A 14,538-nucleotide genomic window follows, 5' to 3' on the forward strand; every position below is an offset into this window, starting at 1 on the left:
AGTGGCAGGTAGGGGGGCCTGGGAGAGTCCCAAGGAAAGACCTTCAGAGAAATGCCATTGCTTCTGTCTTGTCGGCTGCCTCTCCTGACCCTCTGCGCCTCTTTGACTTTAGTTCAGCCCAAGCCCCCCTCCGGGGGTCTCACCCCGGGCCCAGGGGCTTGCCACCCCGCCTTCCCAGCTCAGCCGTGGTCCTCACCTCGGCCCAAGGAGTTGGGCCACCCGGATGGCGTGTCAGGCTGGAGCAGGAAGGGCAGAGCGGCCCCGCGCACCTGGGAGGGGCGATCCCGACCAGGCTGAGTCTCTGCTGGAGTGTAAGCCACCCAGTCTGTCCCTAACCCCTCCGAGGCACCCTTTCCCCGTTGGGCAAATTCGATCCGCAGCTCCAGCGCCGGCATCCCAGAAAAAGCAAGGGGCGGAGCCGCCTCTGCACCGGGAACAGGTCTGAGCCGCGCCTCCAGCCCGGAGAGGGCGCGGGGGTCCCGCCGCCGTCCTCTACCCGCCGGGAAATCCGAGCTGTTCCTTCAGCGGCTGCGAAACTCCCTTCTACCCGCCCGCCAGCCAGGCTCGGTACCGCACGCCCCCCAACTCGCTCCCGCCCTCCCGCCCGAGTCACCTCTCCCGCGCCCCCGCCCCTCTCGAGCTCGCGCCCGCCTCCCCACCCCGCGCCTCCTCTGCCCGCCCTCCTTCCCCTCCTCCTTCTCTCCTGGCCTCCCTTCATTCCACAAGTGTCGCTTCGCTCTCTCCGGCGCACTTGGCGAGCTGAAGAGGTGAGAGGGATCCTGCGAGCGGGCGCGGGGCAGCGAGTCCAGAGCCGCCGGCCGAGGGGAGGCGCGGGCGGACGGACTCTCCCCTGCGCTCCAGCCCCCGCCTCTCCCTGTAGCCAGCCGGACCTGCACCCCGCGCTTGCCCCCGCTCATCCTCCCCCCGCCCAGCCCCGCGCGCTCCTCCCCGGCCAGCCCCTTGGCGCGCGGCGCGCTGGAGGCGAACACGGGCTGAGCCGAGCGCCGTGGCCGCCGACCACCGAGCGCCCCGTGCCGTTCCCTGCATGTGCGGCCCGCGGCGGCTCCCAGCCCCCGGCAGCAGCCTCGGCAGCTTCGGCCGCGCTTCGAGAGGCGGCTGCAGCGGCTCCAGCGGCGGCCAAACGGCCGAGCCCGGGCTGGGAGACACGATGCGCCGCGTCCTTCGGCTGCTCCTCGGCTGCTTCCTCACCGAGCTGTGCGCCCGCGTGTGCCGGGCGCAGGAGCGAGCGGGGCACGGGCAGCTGGCGCAGCTGGGTGGCGTGCTGGTGCTGACGGGGGGCAACCGCTCCGGGGCCGCCTCCGGGGAGGCCGGAGAGGGTGCGGGTGTCTCGGACGCGCCTCCGACCCGGGCGCCCACGCCGGACTTCTGCCGGGGTTACTTCGATGTCATGGGCCAGTGGGACCCGCCGTTCAACTGCAGCTCGGGCGACTTCATCTTCTGCTGCGGGACTTGTGGCTTCCGGTTCTGCTGCACGTTTAAGAAGCGGCGCCTGAACCAGAGCACCTGCACCAACTACGACACTCCGCTCTGGCTCAACACCGGCAAGCCCCCCGCGCGCAAGGACGACCCCCTGCACGACCCCACCAAGGACAAGACCAACCTGATCGTTTACATCATCTGCGGGGTGGTGGCCGTCATGGTGCTCGTAGGCATCTTCACCAAGCTAGGACTGGAGAAAGCGCACCGACCCCAGAGGGAGCACATGTCCAGGTGGGCTGCCTCCCCCTCGCTCTCCCCTCCCAGCTCTGCGCTCCCTTCTCTCCCCTTCCACCTTCCCTAAGCAATGGCGCGCCCCCCCCCCCCCCCATCCCAGGCTCTCTGCTGAGGGATGTCACCGGGAAGCCAACTTCGATTCGGAGAGGGACAGCTGGGCTCCGCACAGGTGTGGACATGAGCGTGTGTGTGTGTGTGTGTGTGTGTGTGTGTGTGTGTGTGTGTGTGTCGCGGGGAGGGTCTCTCCCGTCCCTCACTGTCTTGCCGCACCCCCTCCCCGAGCGGAAGATTGCAGAGGACTTGAAGCACACAGCTGGGAGCCCTTGGCCTCCAAGTCTCTGGTTTTGGGGAGCGGTCCACTCTCGGGTTCCAAATACTAGCCTAGATAAACAGGGGCCGGCGGGCGAGCCGGAAAGGGAAGGGGTGTGTGTGAGAGCCCGAGCGCGCGTGTGTGAGGGGAGGAGGAGGGAAAGATGTGTGTGCCGCCTGCAACTAGTACGGCTCGCGAAAAGGAGGCGAGGCGGGTGGAGAGCCAAGGGAGGGCGAGAACAAAAGCCTTGCTCGGAGCGGCCGCCTCGCTTTCCCTGAGCTGCAAGGTCCTTGGAATCGGGAACTTGCTGCCTCCACGGTCTCCCCTCTCCCCTCCCCAACTCCCCGGCTCCGCTTCCCCGTCGCCACCTCTCCCTGTACCCAGAGCTCGAGCTGGCGTGGACTTCAAAGGCCAGAGCCCCCGCCCCGCGCGGATACTACCCCCCTCCCTGACACCCTGATTCGCCAACTTTCCCGTTTGCCTCACTCATTATGCAAGTCCCAGCACGAGGAAGTCGCAGCAGATGGAAGGAGGCATTTGGGGATTAATGGAGCTATTTGCCTTTTGCTTGTTTTATAAGTGTCTAAATCGATTCGCACAACCCAGTAACTTTGGAGGCGAGGACGCAGCTGCGAGGACGCTGCCCGGTGCCCGGGAGAGGCCGGGGGCCGGTGTGAGGTCCGGGCAGGTGGGGTTGGAGAGCGACCGGCGGCCTGCGCACTGCTGGATGGCCGGGCGCACGCTCTGTCCTCTTTTCGAGTATGGGTAACGGAGTTGCCATGTATCTCCGTCTCTCCCCCCCCCCCCCCCCCCCCCCGCCACCCCGCTTCACACAGACACATGCACACACACACGCACACCCCACACCTCCGCCGGGGGCCTATGTGTGCGCGTGTGTATGCACGCGCTCGGGGAGCCTGCCTAAAAAATCTGAACAAAGAGCCCCAGCAAAAATAGGCGAAGGAACATCACCACCTCACTAGTAATTATTTTCTATTTATACGAAGAGTATCCGATGACTTTTTTTTTCTTCCAGAGGGGAGGACTTTGCGGGGGATGGGGGCGCGGGGGGGTGGGGGGGGTGGGTGGGGGAAGGAGGAGTGAAGAAGTTCCTCTCGGTTCGGGTCCGCAGGGAGGTGTGGTGAGGTCTTGAGGAACAGAAGTAAGCTTGGAGGGGATGCTGACCTACCCAAAGAGTAAAGCGCTGGCCCCGCCCACCTCCTGCCACCCCAAGGTGCCCCGTCACCAGCCCCACGGGCCGGGTGGTTTCACTCCCCTGCGGTGCCCGCCATCGCGGTGGATTCTGAGGTCTGCGTTAAGGTGAGGGTGAGATACGCAGGCAGGACTGCGGCAGCCGTGTCGCCTTGGTAGGGAGAGATTCTCCCAGGGATAGGTAGGCTGCCTTGCAGATTCGGGTTAATTCCTCTGCTGAAATCTTCACCCAGCCCTTTCCTTGCAAACCTGCGCTGAAAGGAGCCCTCCTCAGTGTTGGGGGGTGGGGGCGGGGTAGGGGGGTGAGTGGAGAAGGAACAGGGAGGAGGCAGAGTGGGAGGAGAGCTAACCTTTGGGCACCTACGGGAGAAAGTGACGCTAGCTTCAGCCCCTCTTGGATCCCTGTTTTCCTGTTGAGACTGGGGTACCTTAGCGCCCAGCAGGTACCTCGTAGCGCTCAACTTCCTTGTCCAGCACCCTTGCAGCTCTGTTAGGGGGCCCAAGGATCACTCCAGCTCAGTGTGTAGCTGCCACATTCTTCTGCTGGTATCAGGAAAAGTCTGCTGGGAGGTGGAATCCAGGGGTACCCAGTCTTCTGTGACAGCCTGAATACAGGCTCTCCTGGTGGTGTATATATTTTGGGAATTCCAGAATGGAGAGCAAGTGTATACACCTGAAGAGAAAGAAGAGTTGATTTTTTTTTTCTTCCTGGCAGCTTCCCAGGTGTGGTTTTCAACCTTGGCTGCTGTTTAGGTTCACCTGGAATGCTATTAAAAAAAAAAAAAAAATCCCTACCCTGGGCCTCACCCTAGCCAAAATCTTTAGGGGAAGGACCTGCATGTCTGTATATTGGTAAAGCGCTCGGGGTTTTACAGTGTTCTGCCAATCACTGCTAAGGAATAGGCAGTCACATTTGCTCAGTGCAGTTCTGGGTTCTGAGTGTCCAGCACTGCTCTAGGTGTGCGTGTGTGTGTGTGTGTGTGTGTGTGTGTGTAAACATCTCTATAGTTCTCACAATTATCCTGTGAGACAGGTGCTATTCTAATTCCCACTTACAGAGTTGGGTGGCTTGCCCAAGGTCACAGAGTTACAAAATTGTGCAGTATCTACTCCCCTGGTTTCCACTGTGTCTGGGACAGATGTTTTCTGATGGGGTGAGCATCAGAGGTGGAGGGAGCTTCCTAAAATGCACATTCTTGAGATCTATCTCTGGGATGGGCCCCCCAAAAGGTGCATTTAACAACCCACCCCGCCCTTTGAGAATGACTGTTCTTGGGTTTAGGAATACTAGTATTTTACAAGGCTGGGATAAATGCATCAATCCAAGGTGACTCCCTCATTTGCGTCCTGTGGCTTGTTTTCTGCATGTGTGTAGCCTTAACACGTATTCCTGTGGTGCTGAGGCTGCCCCATGTCCCCTCCAAAGGCACCTTGGGCTGCTTATTCAGGGAATCGTTTTTAGTCCCAGCCATCGACTCATTAGCTTGCAGGGGCTCAGGGGTGCTTGGGTGGGGCGGACACGCCAGGCTTGGCACCAGCAGGTGGCTTCCAGGTGAAATCAGTGTGCCGGCCACAGCCTCTTAACTAGTTCTGTCTGGGGCTGTGAGGGTCACGGAGATGAGGGGTTTGTTCTCGTCTTATCTATAAGCACCTCCCCTTCAAAGACTAGAGCGCATCGCTGCTCCCATGTCACAAACTGCTCCTGGTGGCCAGCACGCTTGTGTGTTCCCAGAAGAGGCCTCTGTGATGTCAGGTTTTAGGCTCATAGTCCTGCCTGGGCACATTGCCTGCTTGCTTCTGGGCTGATTAGGACTGGAAGCAGGAAGAAGATAGTAATTTCAGGAGGGGTGCTTTGCACTCGGTTTTGTAAGAACTATACAGATGCTCGCTCATTCAGCAGCTGTAACAGCAGCTACATTCAACCACTATTTATTGGAAAAGGGGGCTGCAAATGGCCAGCTATGGTTACCCAACCATGCAGACATGTTTTGTTTGGTCTGCAAAATATTTCTATTTATGTACTTTTATATTTTTAAATTAAAAAAATTTTTTTTTTTTTATTGTGAAACATTTTAAATCTACAAAAACTTGAAAGACTAATCAAAAGGAACTTCAGTAGACGCTTTATGTAGACCAGGGTTTCTCATTCTCAGCACAACCGGCACTTGGGGCTGGATAATTCTTTGTTGTGGGGCTGTCTGTGCCCTGCAGGAGGTTTGGCAGCATCCTTGGCCTCTACCCACTAGATGCCAGTAGCACCCACTGCACAACCCAGTCATGACAGTGAAACACACCCTCAGACATAGTCCCATGTCATGTAGGGGCAGACTCACCCCAGCTGAGAACTACTAATCTAGACTGAACACTTATTAGTATTTTGTCATATTCGCTTTATTGTTAATCTCTTTCTCTTCAAATATTCCTTTCTTCTTCCCTCTCTCTCTACGTCCCCCTTTCCCCCTTTGTTTTATGGCTGAAGCATTTGAAAATAAGTTGCAATGAGGCACTTTGTCCCTAAATATTTCAGCATGGATCTCCTAAGGAGGAGGACATTTTCGCACATAACAATTCCAGTGTCACATCCAAGCAAAACACAAAAAATCCATAATATCATCAAATATCCAATCATATTACAATTTTCCCAGTCATACTAAAATATGTCTTTTAGACTTTGGTGTTTCAAACCACGATCCAGTCAAGGCTCATTGAATTGGCTATGAAATCTCTTTAGTCTCTAGTATATAGGTTGTTTTAAAACCAACTTAGAACCAATTTTCAATGTTTAAAACCCCGGATATTTCACACAGAAATCCAGATTGAGAAATTGGTAGGTCCGGCCATTCTGGATGTGCATTTTCCCATGGCAATTATTGGTTGCTGCTGAGTGGTGATTGCCCCATTTAGGAAGGTCTCCGATTCACCTCAGTAGCCACTCCCACCCAGTTCACTTAGTGATGTGACCTGCAGTCCCTGGAGTGGCAGTCAGGCTGATCTTTACAGCATGGCTCAAGTCAGATGGCCCCAGGTTCAATCCCAGCTTGGCTGTTTACTAGCTGTGTGACCATGGGAAAGTTACTTGACTTCTCTGAGTCTCAGGTTCTTGACTATAAAATGAGATAATGATAATCCTTATGTAATAGGTTTGGGTGAGGATTCATTGAGACTGGGTTTGGAAAGCACAGGGCCTGTCCATATGCTCACTACTCAGCGACTATTACCCTTCTATAATCATCCTTGTTATTGGAGTTTTGTATTTTTTAATACATTTTTATTGATTTCAGAGAGGAAAGGAGAGGGAGAGATAGAAACAACAATGATGAAAGAGAATCATTGATCAGCTGCCTTCTGCATGCCCGCTACTGGGGATCGGGCCTGCAACCTGGGCATGTGCCCTTGACCGGAATCAAACCCAGGACCCTTTGGTCCACAGGCTGACACTCTGTCCACTGAGCCAAACTGGCTAGGGCTTGGAGGGATAATGTTGTAGTCTGGAACTCAGTTCTAGCCTTTGCTCTGCTATATCTATTTAGCTGTGTGACATTGGCCAAGTCTTGAAACTTCTCCAGATTTGCATTTAATCTTAGTAGGAGGGGGCAGATTCAGAATAGGAGAGAAGAGATACCTACAACTACAACTACAAAAATGCATTGCAAATTGTTGGCCTAGGTCAGTGGTCGGCAAACAAGCCCCTGGTGCATGGCTGGTTTGGATTGGACTTCAAACTCAGTGTGCGGCCAGAGCACAGGTCCTTGACCACTGGTCTGCACTGCCTTAGGGCACAGACATGCAGGACTTCAGGCTTCTCAGATCACAAAGAAGTACTCGATGCTCTGCAGATCCGAAACATGCATCAGAGCCAGTTCAAGGAGCCACTGTAAGATCAAGACTAGCAATGTGTTCTGTGTGTGCCCTTGGCAGGGCCGGCGCTCTTGGAGGAGGTACTGATGAGAAATGACCTTGGGGGCAGGAACACGTATTTGAAGCTCTCTACACTTGAAACCAGTGGGGAACACATGGCATTATTTTGCCTCCCTTCAAACAGAATCAGAAATCCAAGTACAGAGCACAGTGTCCTGTGTATATTTAAAACATGCTTCAGAAGAGCTGGAGTCCCTTGCAAAGAAATGGCATCAAGTGATAAATGTTCCTCCTTCCCTTGACTTTTCTCTCTTCTTCTAACTTCCCTTCAACTTTCCCTTCTTCCTATCTTTGTGGTTACCCTATGGCTTCCTCAGACTGGAGAAGGCCATGCATGCAAATACTGTTGATCACAGAAAAGCCTCCCAAGTTATTTTTCCTTGGAGGGCATGGTTGCTTCTCTTTGGGCACTAAGTTCTTGCATTTTAAAAATCACCATCCTTGGGGTAAAGTTGACACAATGAAATGCGCACACTTTAAGTTGATAGTTGGATGAGCTTTGACAAATGTCTACAGTGTGTAACCACTATTCCAGAGAGTTATCTCATGCCCATGGCTCTTGCATTCTTGAAAAATAAATGATGCTTCTGGAGCAAGAGGAAATACGCAGGAATCCTATTCAAGTATTTAAGTGTCAGAACATAATTTAGACCCTAAAGACCCCCTTGACGCCATGAAGCAAGAAGCTGAGACTCTGAGCTCTATTCCACTGCAATTGAAAAGAAAAGAGATGCAGCATGTTTTGGTTATTGTTGTTCCTTAAATAGGCCAAGCTCATTGCCACTCTGGCTCGGCTCAAATTCTCTATCTGTTGGACTTCACATGGCTGGCCCCTCCTGATCGTCCAGGTCTCAGCTCAGATGTCACCTTTGAGAAGCTGTCTCTGACCACCCGGGCTTAGTTACTGCTGTCCCTCGCCCCCGCTGCCCATCCTTCAGTGTTACTTGCTTTATTTCACATTATGGTCTAAAATTACTAATTTACTGCTTTACTAGTTTATTATCTGTCCTTCCATTACTCTCCATAAGGAGTGCAAGGACACTAACAGTCTTTTCACTGGTCCATCCTGAGCATCTAGAACAGTATCTGGTGCATAGGGGTTCTGGTTTCTAAACGTCCTGGTTTACATGACATAAGAAAGTAGTTCTCATTCATTCATTCATTCATTTGCTTATTCATATATCCATTCAATAGTATTTATTGAGTGCCTATGGTATACACACCGCTGTGTTGAGAGCTATCATAGAATAGTTAACAGTACAGACACAATCCCTGCCCCCACAGAGCTAACAGTCAAATGGCAGGAGAGAGGTCACACACAAGTAAATCTACAAGTAAACTGATACTAAGCTGAACCTCATGAAATTGCCAATATTCAATCAACTTTGACCTCAAACATGGCAATATTTCAACATAATTGTTCTGTGGTAGTTTCTCCCACAAGGTACCTGTATTAATTAGCCAGGGTTCTCCAAAGAAACAGAACCTACAGTAGTTACACATAAAGAGATTTCTTATATGGAATTGCCATTGACCAATCCAAAACCTGAAGAGCCAAGGTCCCCAGCGGTTTGAGTCTGAAGGCCAGCAGGCTGCTGTAGTCCCAGGAGGAGCCTACGTCTCAAACTGGAGGTCATGAGATGGGAACATTCTCTCTTACTCCGGAGGGCCCAGCCTTTTGTTCTATTCTTGCCTTCAACTGATTGGGTAAGGCCGACCTACATTATGGAGGGCAATCTGCTTGACTCACTCTACCAATTTAAATGTTAATCCCATGCAAAGGCACACTCTCAGACACATCCAGAATAAAGTTTGACCAAATATTTGGGCCCCCCATGGCCCAGTTATGTTGACCCATACAATTTACCACTACAGTACCTTTAGGATCTTGCTACTCAGAGTGTGGCCTGTGGACCAGCAGCATCTCCATCACCGGGGAGCCTGAGCAGAATCTCAGACCCTGCCTTGACTTATTGAAACATAATCTGCATTTGAGCAGATCCCTAGGTAATACTAATGCACATTTAAGTTTGAAAAGCACCCAGACTCAATGCCACAAATAAATGCCAAATGTTTGAGCATTCGGCTTGCAGCACATGGTTGGTTCTTGCCATTGTCTAATTCATTAAATTTTTGACACATCCCTATTTATAACATGTTTTTTTTTTAGCATGCACCCCAATATATGCCACATTTGTTTGACCTATACACATACCAGTGAACAATTATTAGGTATATTATAAAGTATATAAAGGACAGATTTTAAACTGAGCTGAAGGTGAAATAAATTTTAAATTTGTCACTAATCTTGATGACATCCTGCAGTCTTTAGCAGAGCATGATACACATGGAGGATGAAATTCATCATTAATAAATAAATCCACATTTTGATTATTCCTCATGAGAGTTTTAATTATTTTGGGCTGACTTCATGTTGATCTGAATAGACCATCATTATTTTAATCCTGTGAGAAGCTGTTGACAAGCGGGGTCAACTCTATTGTTTTCTTGTACTTTGCTTTCTCAGTATTTTTTTCAGGCTTTGGTTTTGTTAAGAGGGATATTTTAAAGTGACATGTCTCCTTAGTGATGGTTAGCTTAGTTAAAACTCTATAATTTGGCCCAGCTGGTGTGGCTCCAGGGTTGAGCGTCAATGTCAATCTGTGAACCAGGAGGTCACTGTTTGACTTTCGATCAGGGCATATGCCTGGGTTTCGGGCTGGATCCCCACTAGGGGGCATTCAGGAGGCAGCCGATCAGTGATCCTCTCTTATGATGTTTCTATCCCTCTCTATCTCTCCCTCTTTCTGAAATCAATAATAAAAAAAAAAACATTGAAAAAACTAGATAATTTATCTGCATATCCCCTTTAGAGGTGCACAAACTGCAATACAGGCTTTTGCCTCATTTGGTCCAAGATTCCTGATTCTCACCACCTGATGTGGGCATGCCAACGGAGGGCAGCAGCATTAATTCACACACATATCAAATAGATTTCTCATTTTTAATAACTTACCAAATAGATTTCTCATTTTAAAGACCATATATAGAGATTCTCATATTTCCTCCCCCCATGGCACGGTGACGTTCAGGTCTCAGCTCAAACGTCACCTTTGAGAAGCTGTCTCTGACCACCCGGGCTTAGTTACTGCTGTCCCTCGCCCCCGCTGCCCATCCTTCAGTGTTACTTGCTTTATTTCACATTACGGTCTAAAATTACTCATTTACTGTTTTACTAGTTTATTATCTGTCCTTCCATTACTCTCCATAAGGATTGCAAAGACACTAGCAGTCTTTTCACTGGTTCATCCTGGCCCATGCCAAATCATTTTCTGCAGTCCCTGGACCCTGGAGTGAGGGAACCACACCTTGAAGACTCCTTGTCCAGGACAGGGAGATCTCTAAGAATCATGGTCTCTGCTGCATGCTCTCGGAAGGGCTGCCTGGGGGAGAAGTGTCCTTGACTTTGGGGCTGGATTTTCATGGGCTTCGGCATTCAGGAGAAGCCCAGGGGATCTACAGATGGCCAAGTTCATGGTACCTGTCCTGATTATTACTTTGCTATCCTCTGGAAAGCCTGAGTACCTTGGAATTTTGTGGGAGGACTCTTTAGAGAATCTGGTGAAAGCCATGGCTTCTTGTTCCAGAACAATGCACACATAAAATTTCCATTCAATTCCAGAAGGGTACAGAATTCCCCTGAAGCTCATGATGAACCTGTTTAGAAGTGAAAAGGGCAAATTAGGTTTGGGAGACATCTGCTCTTGGTCTCAAAGGTTCCTACGCAGCAGCCCCTTTCCATTTCAGATCCTGGCAACTGCACAGAGGCGAGAAAGGGCCTGGACTCTGATCTCAAGACACTCAGATTTGCATCCGAGTCCTCTGGTGATTAGCTGGGTTAACTTGGGCAGTTTTTTATTCTCTAAAGTGGGTTTAATAATCCTCACCTTGTCATACTGTCCTTGTTTGCCACCACCTTTCCGGGTTGTTGACCTTGTCTGTTCCTTAGATAACCGAACTCTTTCCTGCCTCAGGGCCTTTGTATTTGCTGCTCCCTCTGCCTGGAATGTTTTCTATTTGAATCTTTTTGTGAACAACTCCTTTGCACTATCCAGGGCTCAGCTCAAATGTTACCTCCTCAGAAAGTCTTTTCCTGATCACCCCATCTCTCTCTCTCTCTCTTTCTTTCTGTTTATTTAGAATTTTTTAAAAAGTGTGCAATTCATTGGTTTTTAGTATATTCACAAAGTTGAGGAAACATCACCACTATCTTAATTCTAGAACATTTTCATCACCCTAAAAAGAAACCCCTCAGTCATTAGCAGTCACTTCCCATGTCTCATAAAAATCCACCATCTTAACCATTTTAATTTGTAAAATTCAGTGCTTTTTTGTATTTAACCATCACAACGCTCACATTCCTGAACATTTTATTACTCCAAACAGAAACTCCATATAGAACAGTCACTCCCCAGTCCTCTCTCCCTCATCTCCTGGCAACCACCAATCTCTCTGTCTCTATAGATTTGCTTATTCTGAACATTTCATATAAACGATACAATATGTGGCTTTTTGTGTCTGGCTTCTCTCACTGAGCATAATGTTTCCAAGTTTCATTCATGTTGTTGCAGATATCAGTCCTCCATTCCTTTTTCATGGCTGAATAATATTCCACTCCATATAACACATTTTGCTTATTCATTCATCACTTGATTTGGGTTGTTTCTACTTTTGGGCCATTGTGAATAATGCTGCCAAGCACCAGTCTCTCTTGATCATGTTACACTTTTACTTATTTAATTTTTGTAGCCCGTGTATATTTATTTAACACATATGTTTGTATTCTCTCCCCTGGAAAATCAGCACCAGGAGGCAGTAATCTTGTCTTTCTTGTACACTGCTGTTTCCCCTGGGCCTTGATTAGTGCCTGGCACAGAGTGGGCAATAAATATGTGTTGAGTGAATGACGGAATGAATGAATAGGAGCTATTGTTATTGTCTTGACTCCTAGCAGACTCAATCTTGTCCTCTAATTCTTGTGGGACTCTTGCTGTGTTGGCCTGTGTCTCTCTCACATCTGACATTTTTCACCAGCTGTGGTTCCAGGCTGCGAGCTTGGGGGAATGGTTGCTCACGGGGCAATGGGACAATGGTAAGTGGCAGGCACCTGAAACATTGCTGGGGCCCCAGGTTCTATGTTTTCTCTCCATCCCCAACTACTGACTAAGAGGGGCACTTGCATGGGGTGTGTACGGATTACACTACATCCTTCTCAGCTGCAGGAAAGCCCATGCACACAGTGTACAGGGCTGTGAATACAGATTCTCATTCAAATCCCTGTGCTACAACTTACTGGCTGTGTGACCTTGAGCAGGTTAATTCACCTCTCTGAGCCTTGGTTTACTTACCTACAAAGGAGTAATGATCCTCATAAGGTGTTTATAGGCTGCTTAGTTGAATTAAGGCATGCAACATGATTAGCATGGTGCCTGGCTTATAGTAAGTACTCAACAAAGGTTATTTGTTACTAATAGTGGGCCATTGCTGTACATGAAGTGTTGGCATCTAGTATTAGATATAAGGGGAGACTCAATCTACGGGGTGCAGATATATTACATATAGTCATCATTTAGTCCTCTCAACAATGCTGTGAAGTAGCTGATACTGCCATTACACAGCTATTGTGGGAAGCAAGTGAGCTGTTCTGCATGAAGTCCTATGTACCCTCTAATTGCACTGCTCTTATTTACTTACTTGTGTCTTTCCCCCCCTCTCATCTCTAACTAGAATGGCGGCTCCATGCAGTGAGGGGCCTTGTCTTCTGTTCGCAAGCACAGCGCTGAGAGCACAGCAGATGCCAGTCGTTGTATTTTGAATGAACAGACTTCAATTCTTTCCTCTTTCAGGGCCCTTGCAGATGTCATGAGGCCGCAGGGCCACTGCAACACCGACCATATGGAGAGGGACCTCAACATCGTGGTCCACGTGCAGCATTATGAGAACATGGATACCAGAACCCCCATAAATAATCTTCGTAAGTAGCACCGCGTGATCCATTTCCAGTCCCACATGGGGACCAAGGCAGTGGTCATACTTCCAGATTTCCTGGTGTGTGTTTGGGCTCATTAAGATCTTCTCTTCACTGATAAGATAGAAGTTTTATTTCATCTCTCCTGAATGAAACTGTGTGTGGCATCCTCAGAGTTTACTTAGTTTCTTTCTCTGTGAAAGAGTGATTCACTTGGTTGAGTTCTCAGGCTTGGTTCTTTTGTTCAAGTGTTAATTAATAGACCACTTGGTGGGCTCATCTTGGTTGGGTACTTAGTTAACCAGTGGATTACTTGGTTGGTTCATCGTAGGTAGTTAATCTGTTAGCCAATGACCCATTTTGTTGGCTCGTCTTCTGTTAAAATCCCTGGGTAATTTGCTAAGCGATGGTCCATTTGCTTATTTGTCTGCCTCCTAAGGTAGACCAGTTGTGACTTTTAGGTTTTATACTGTTTTCAGTGAACAGATACTAGTTCAGAAGAGTTAGTTCTATTTTTCATAAAACTAGAGTTTCGTAAAAATAATCCACAAACTACTTTGTGTGTGCGTGTTTGCGTGTGCGCGTGCTCGTGCACCTTTGTGTGTTGGGAGTTGTAGTTATGTTGTTTTGGGGTGTGTACGTGTGATTCAACAGTAGCAAATTCCATTCTGTTGTTCTTTCAAGAAAAGTTGCATTTGGTATTGTGTTTTATTCTTTAGCTGATGGAGCCTACTTGGGGATCTTGGTATGCTCCTAAAGATTTTCTTTCCTCTCAAAGGTCTGTATATACAACATACATTATGGATTTGATACACTGACTAATGGGAGTAGGGAAAAATAGGATTGTTTAATTTTTTGACAATAGTGTACTATCGTGTAGTGGTTATTCCTAGTAATTATGCTTTCAAGACCACCCCCCTTCCCCCCCCCCAAACACACACACACATTAAAGTAATGCAGAGGGTTTGGTTTAAAATAAAAGCCAGACAATTTAAAGGATGCATTTAGTTGTGGCTGGAGGTTCTTAAAAACAGAAATGGTTCTGTCATTGAAAATCTTATAATCTGGGCTGCCTTCACTGAAGCTCTGCTAGGAGCTGCATTGGTGTTTTATTTGTTGAATCATAATTTAGGACTGTTTTGTTACAAATTTTTATTGGTGTGTAGAGGAATACGTCTGTGGAATTTGACATAGGTGAGGTGAATTCTCTGGTTCTGCATGGTGATAATTTTTCATGGCCTTGGAAATATTACAGTACATTCACAAAGTCAATGTTTACATGGTTTGAAAATGGGTACCAAGTAGAATGTCTTAGGTTTCATTGTTTTAAATAATT

At 48.9% G+C, this 14,538-nt stretch overlaps 1 protein-coding gene across 3 annotated transcripts in view; it reads left to right on the top strand.

The window, feature by feature from the left end:
- Positions 1 to 1,045: 1,045 nt before the first annotated feature.
- Positions 1,046 to 14,538, top strand: part of SHISA9 (shisa family member 9) — a 283,052-nt gene continuing 269,559 nt past the window's right edge. The window contains exons 1-2 of one of the 3 annotated variants that reach the window (XM_008141573.3): positions 1,046 to 1,731; positions 13,081 to 13,208. In XM_008141573.3, the coding sequence (XP_008139795.2) occupies positions 1,046 to 1,731; positions 13,081 to 13,208 (814 nt within the window). Of the gene's footprint in view, positions 1,732 to 13,080; positions 13,213 to 14,538 lie in introns of all 3 variants that reach the window. The other 2 variants (XM_054714246.1, XM_054714245.1) reach the window with 2 other exon arrangements.

The sequence above is a fragment of the Eptesicus fuscus genome, chromosome 4 (assembly GCF_027574615.1).
Source record: "Eptesicus fuscus isolate TK198812 chromosome 4, DD_ASM_mEF_20220401, whole genome shotgun sequence".
Classification (NCBI taxonomy): Eukaryota; Metazoa; Chordata; class Mammalia; order Chiroptera; family Vespertilionidae; genus Eptesicus; species Eptesicus fuscus.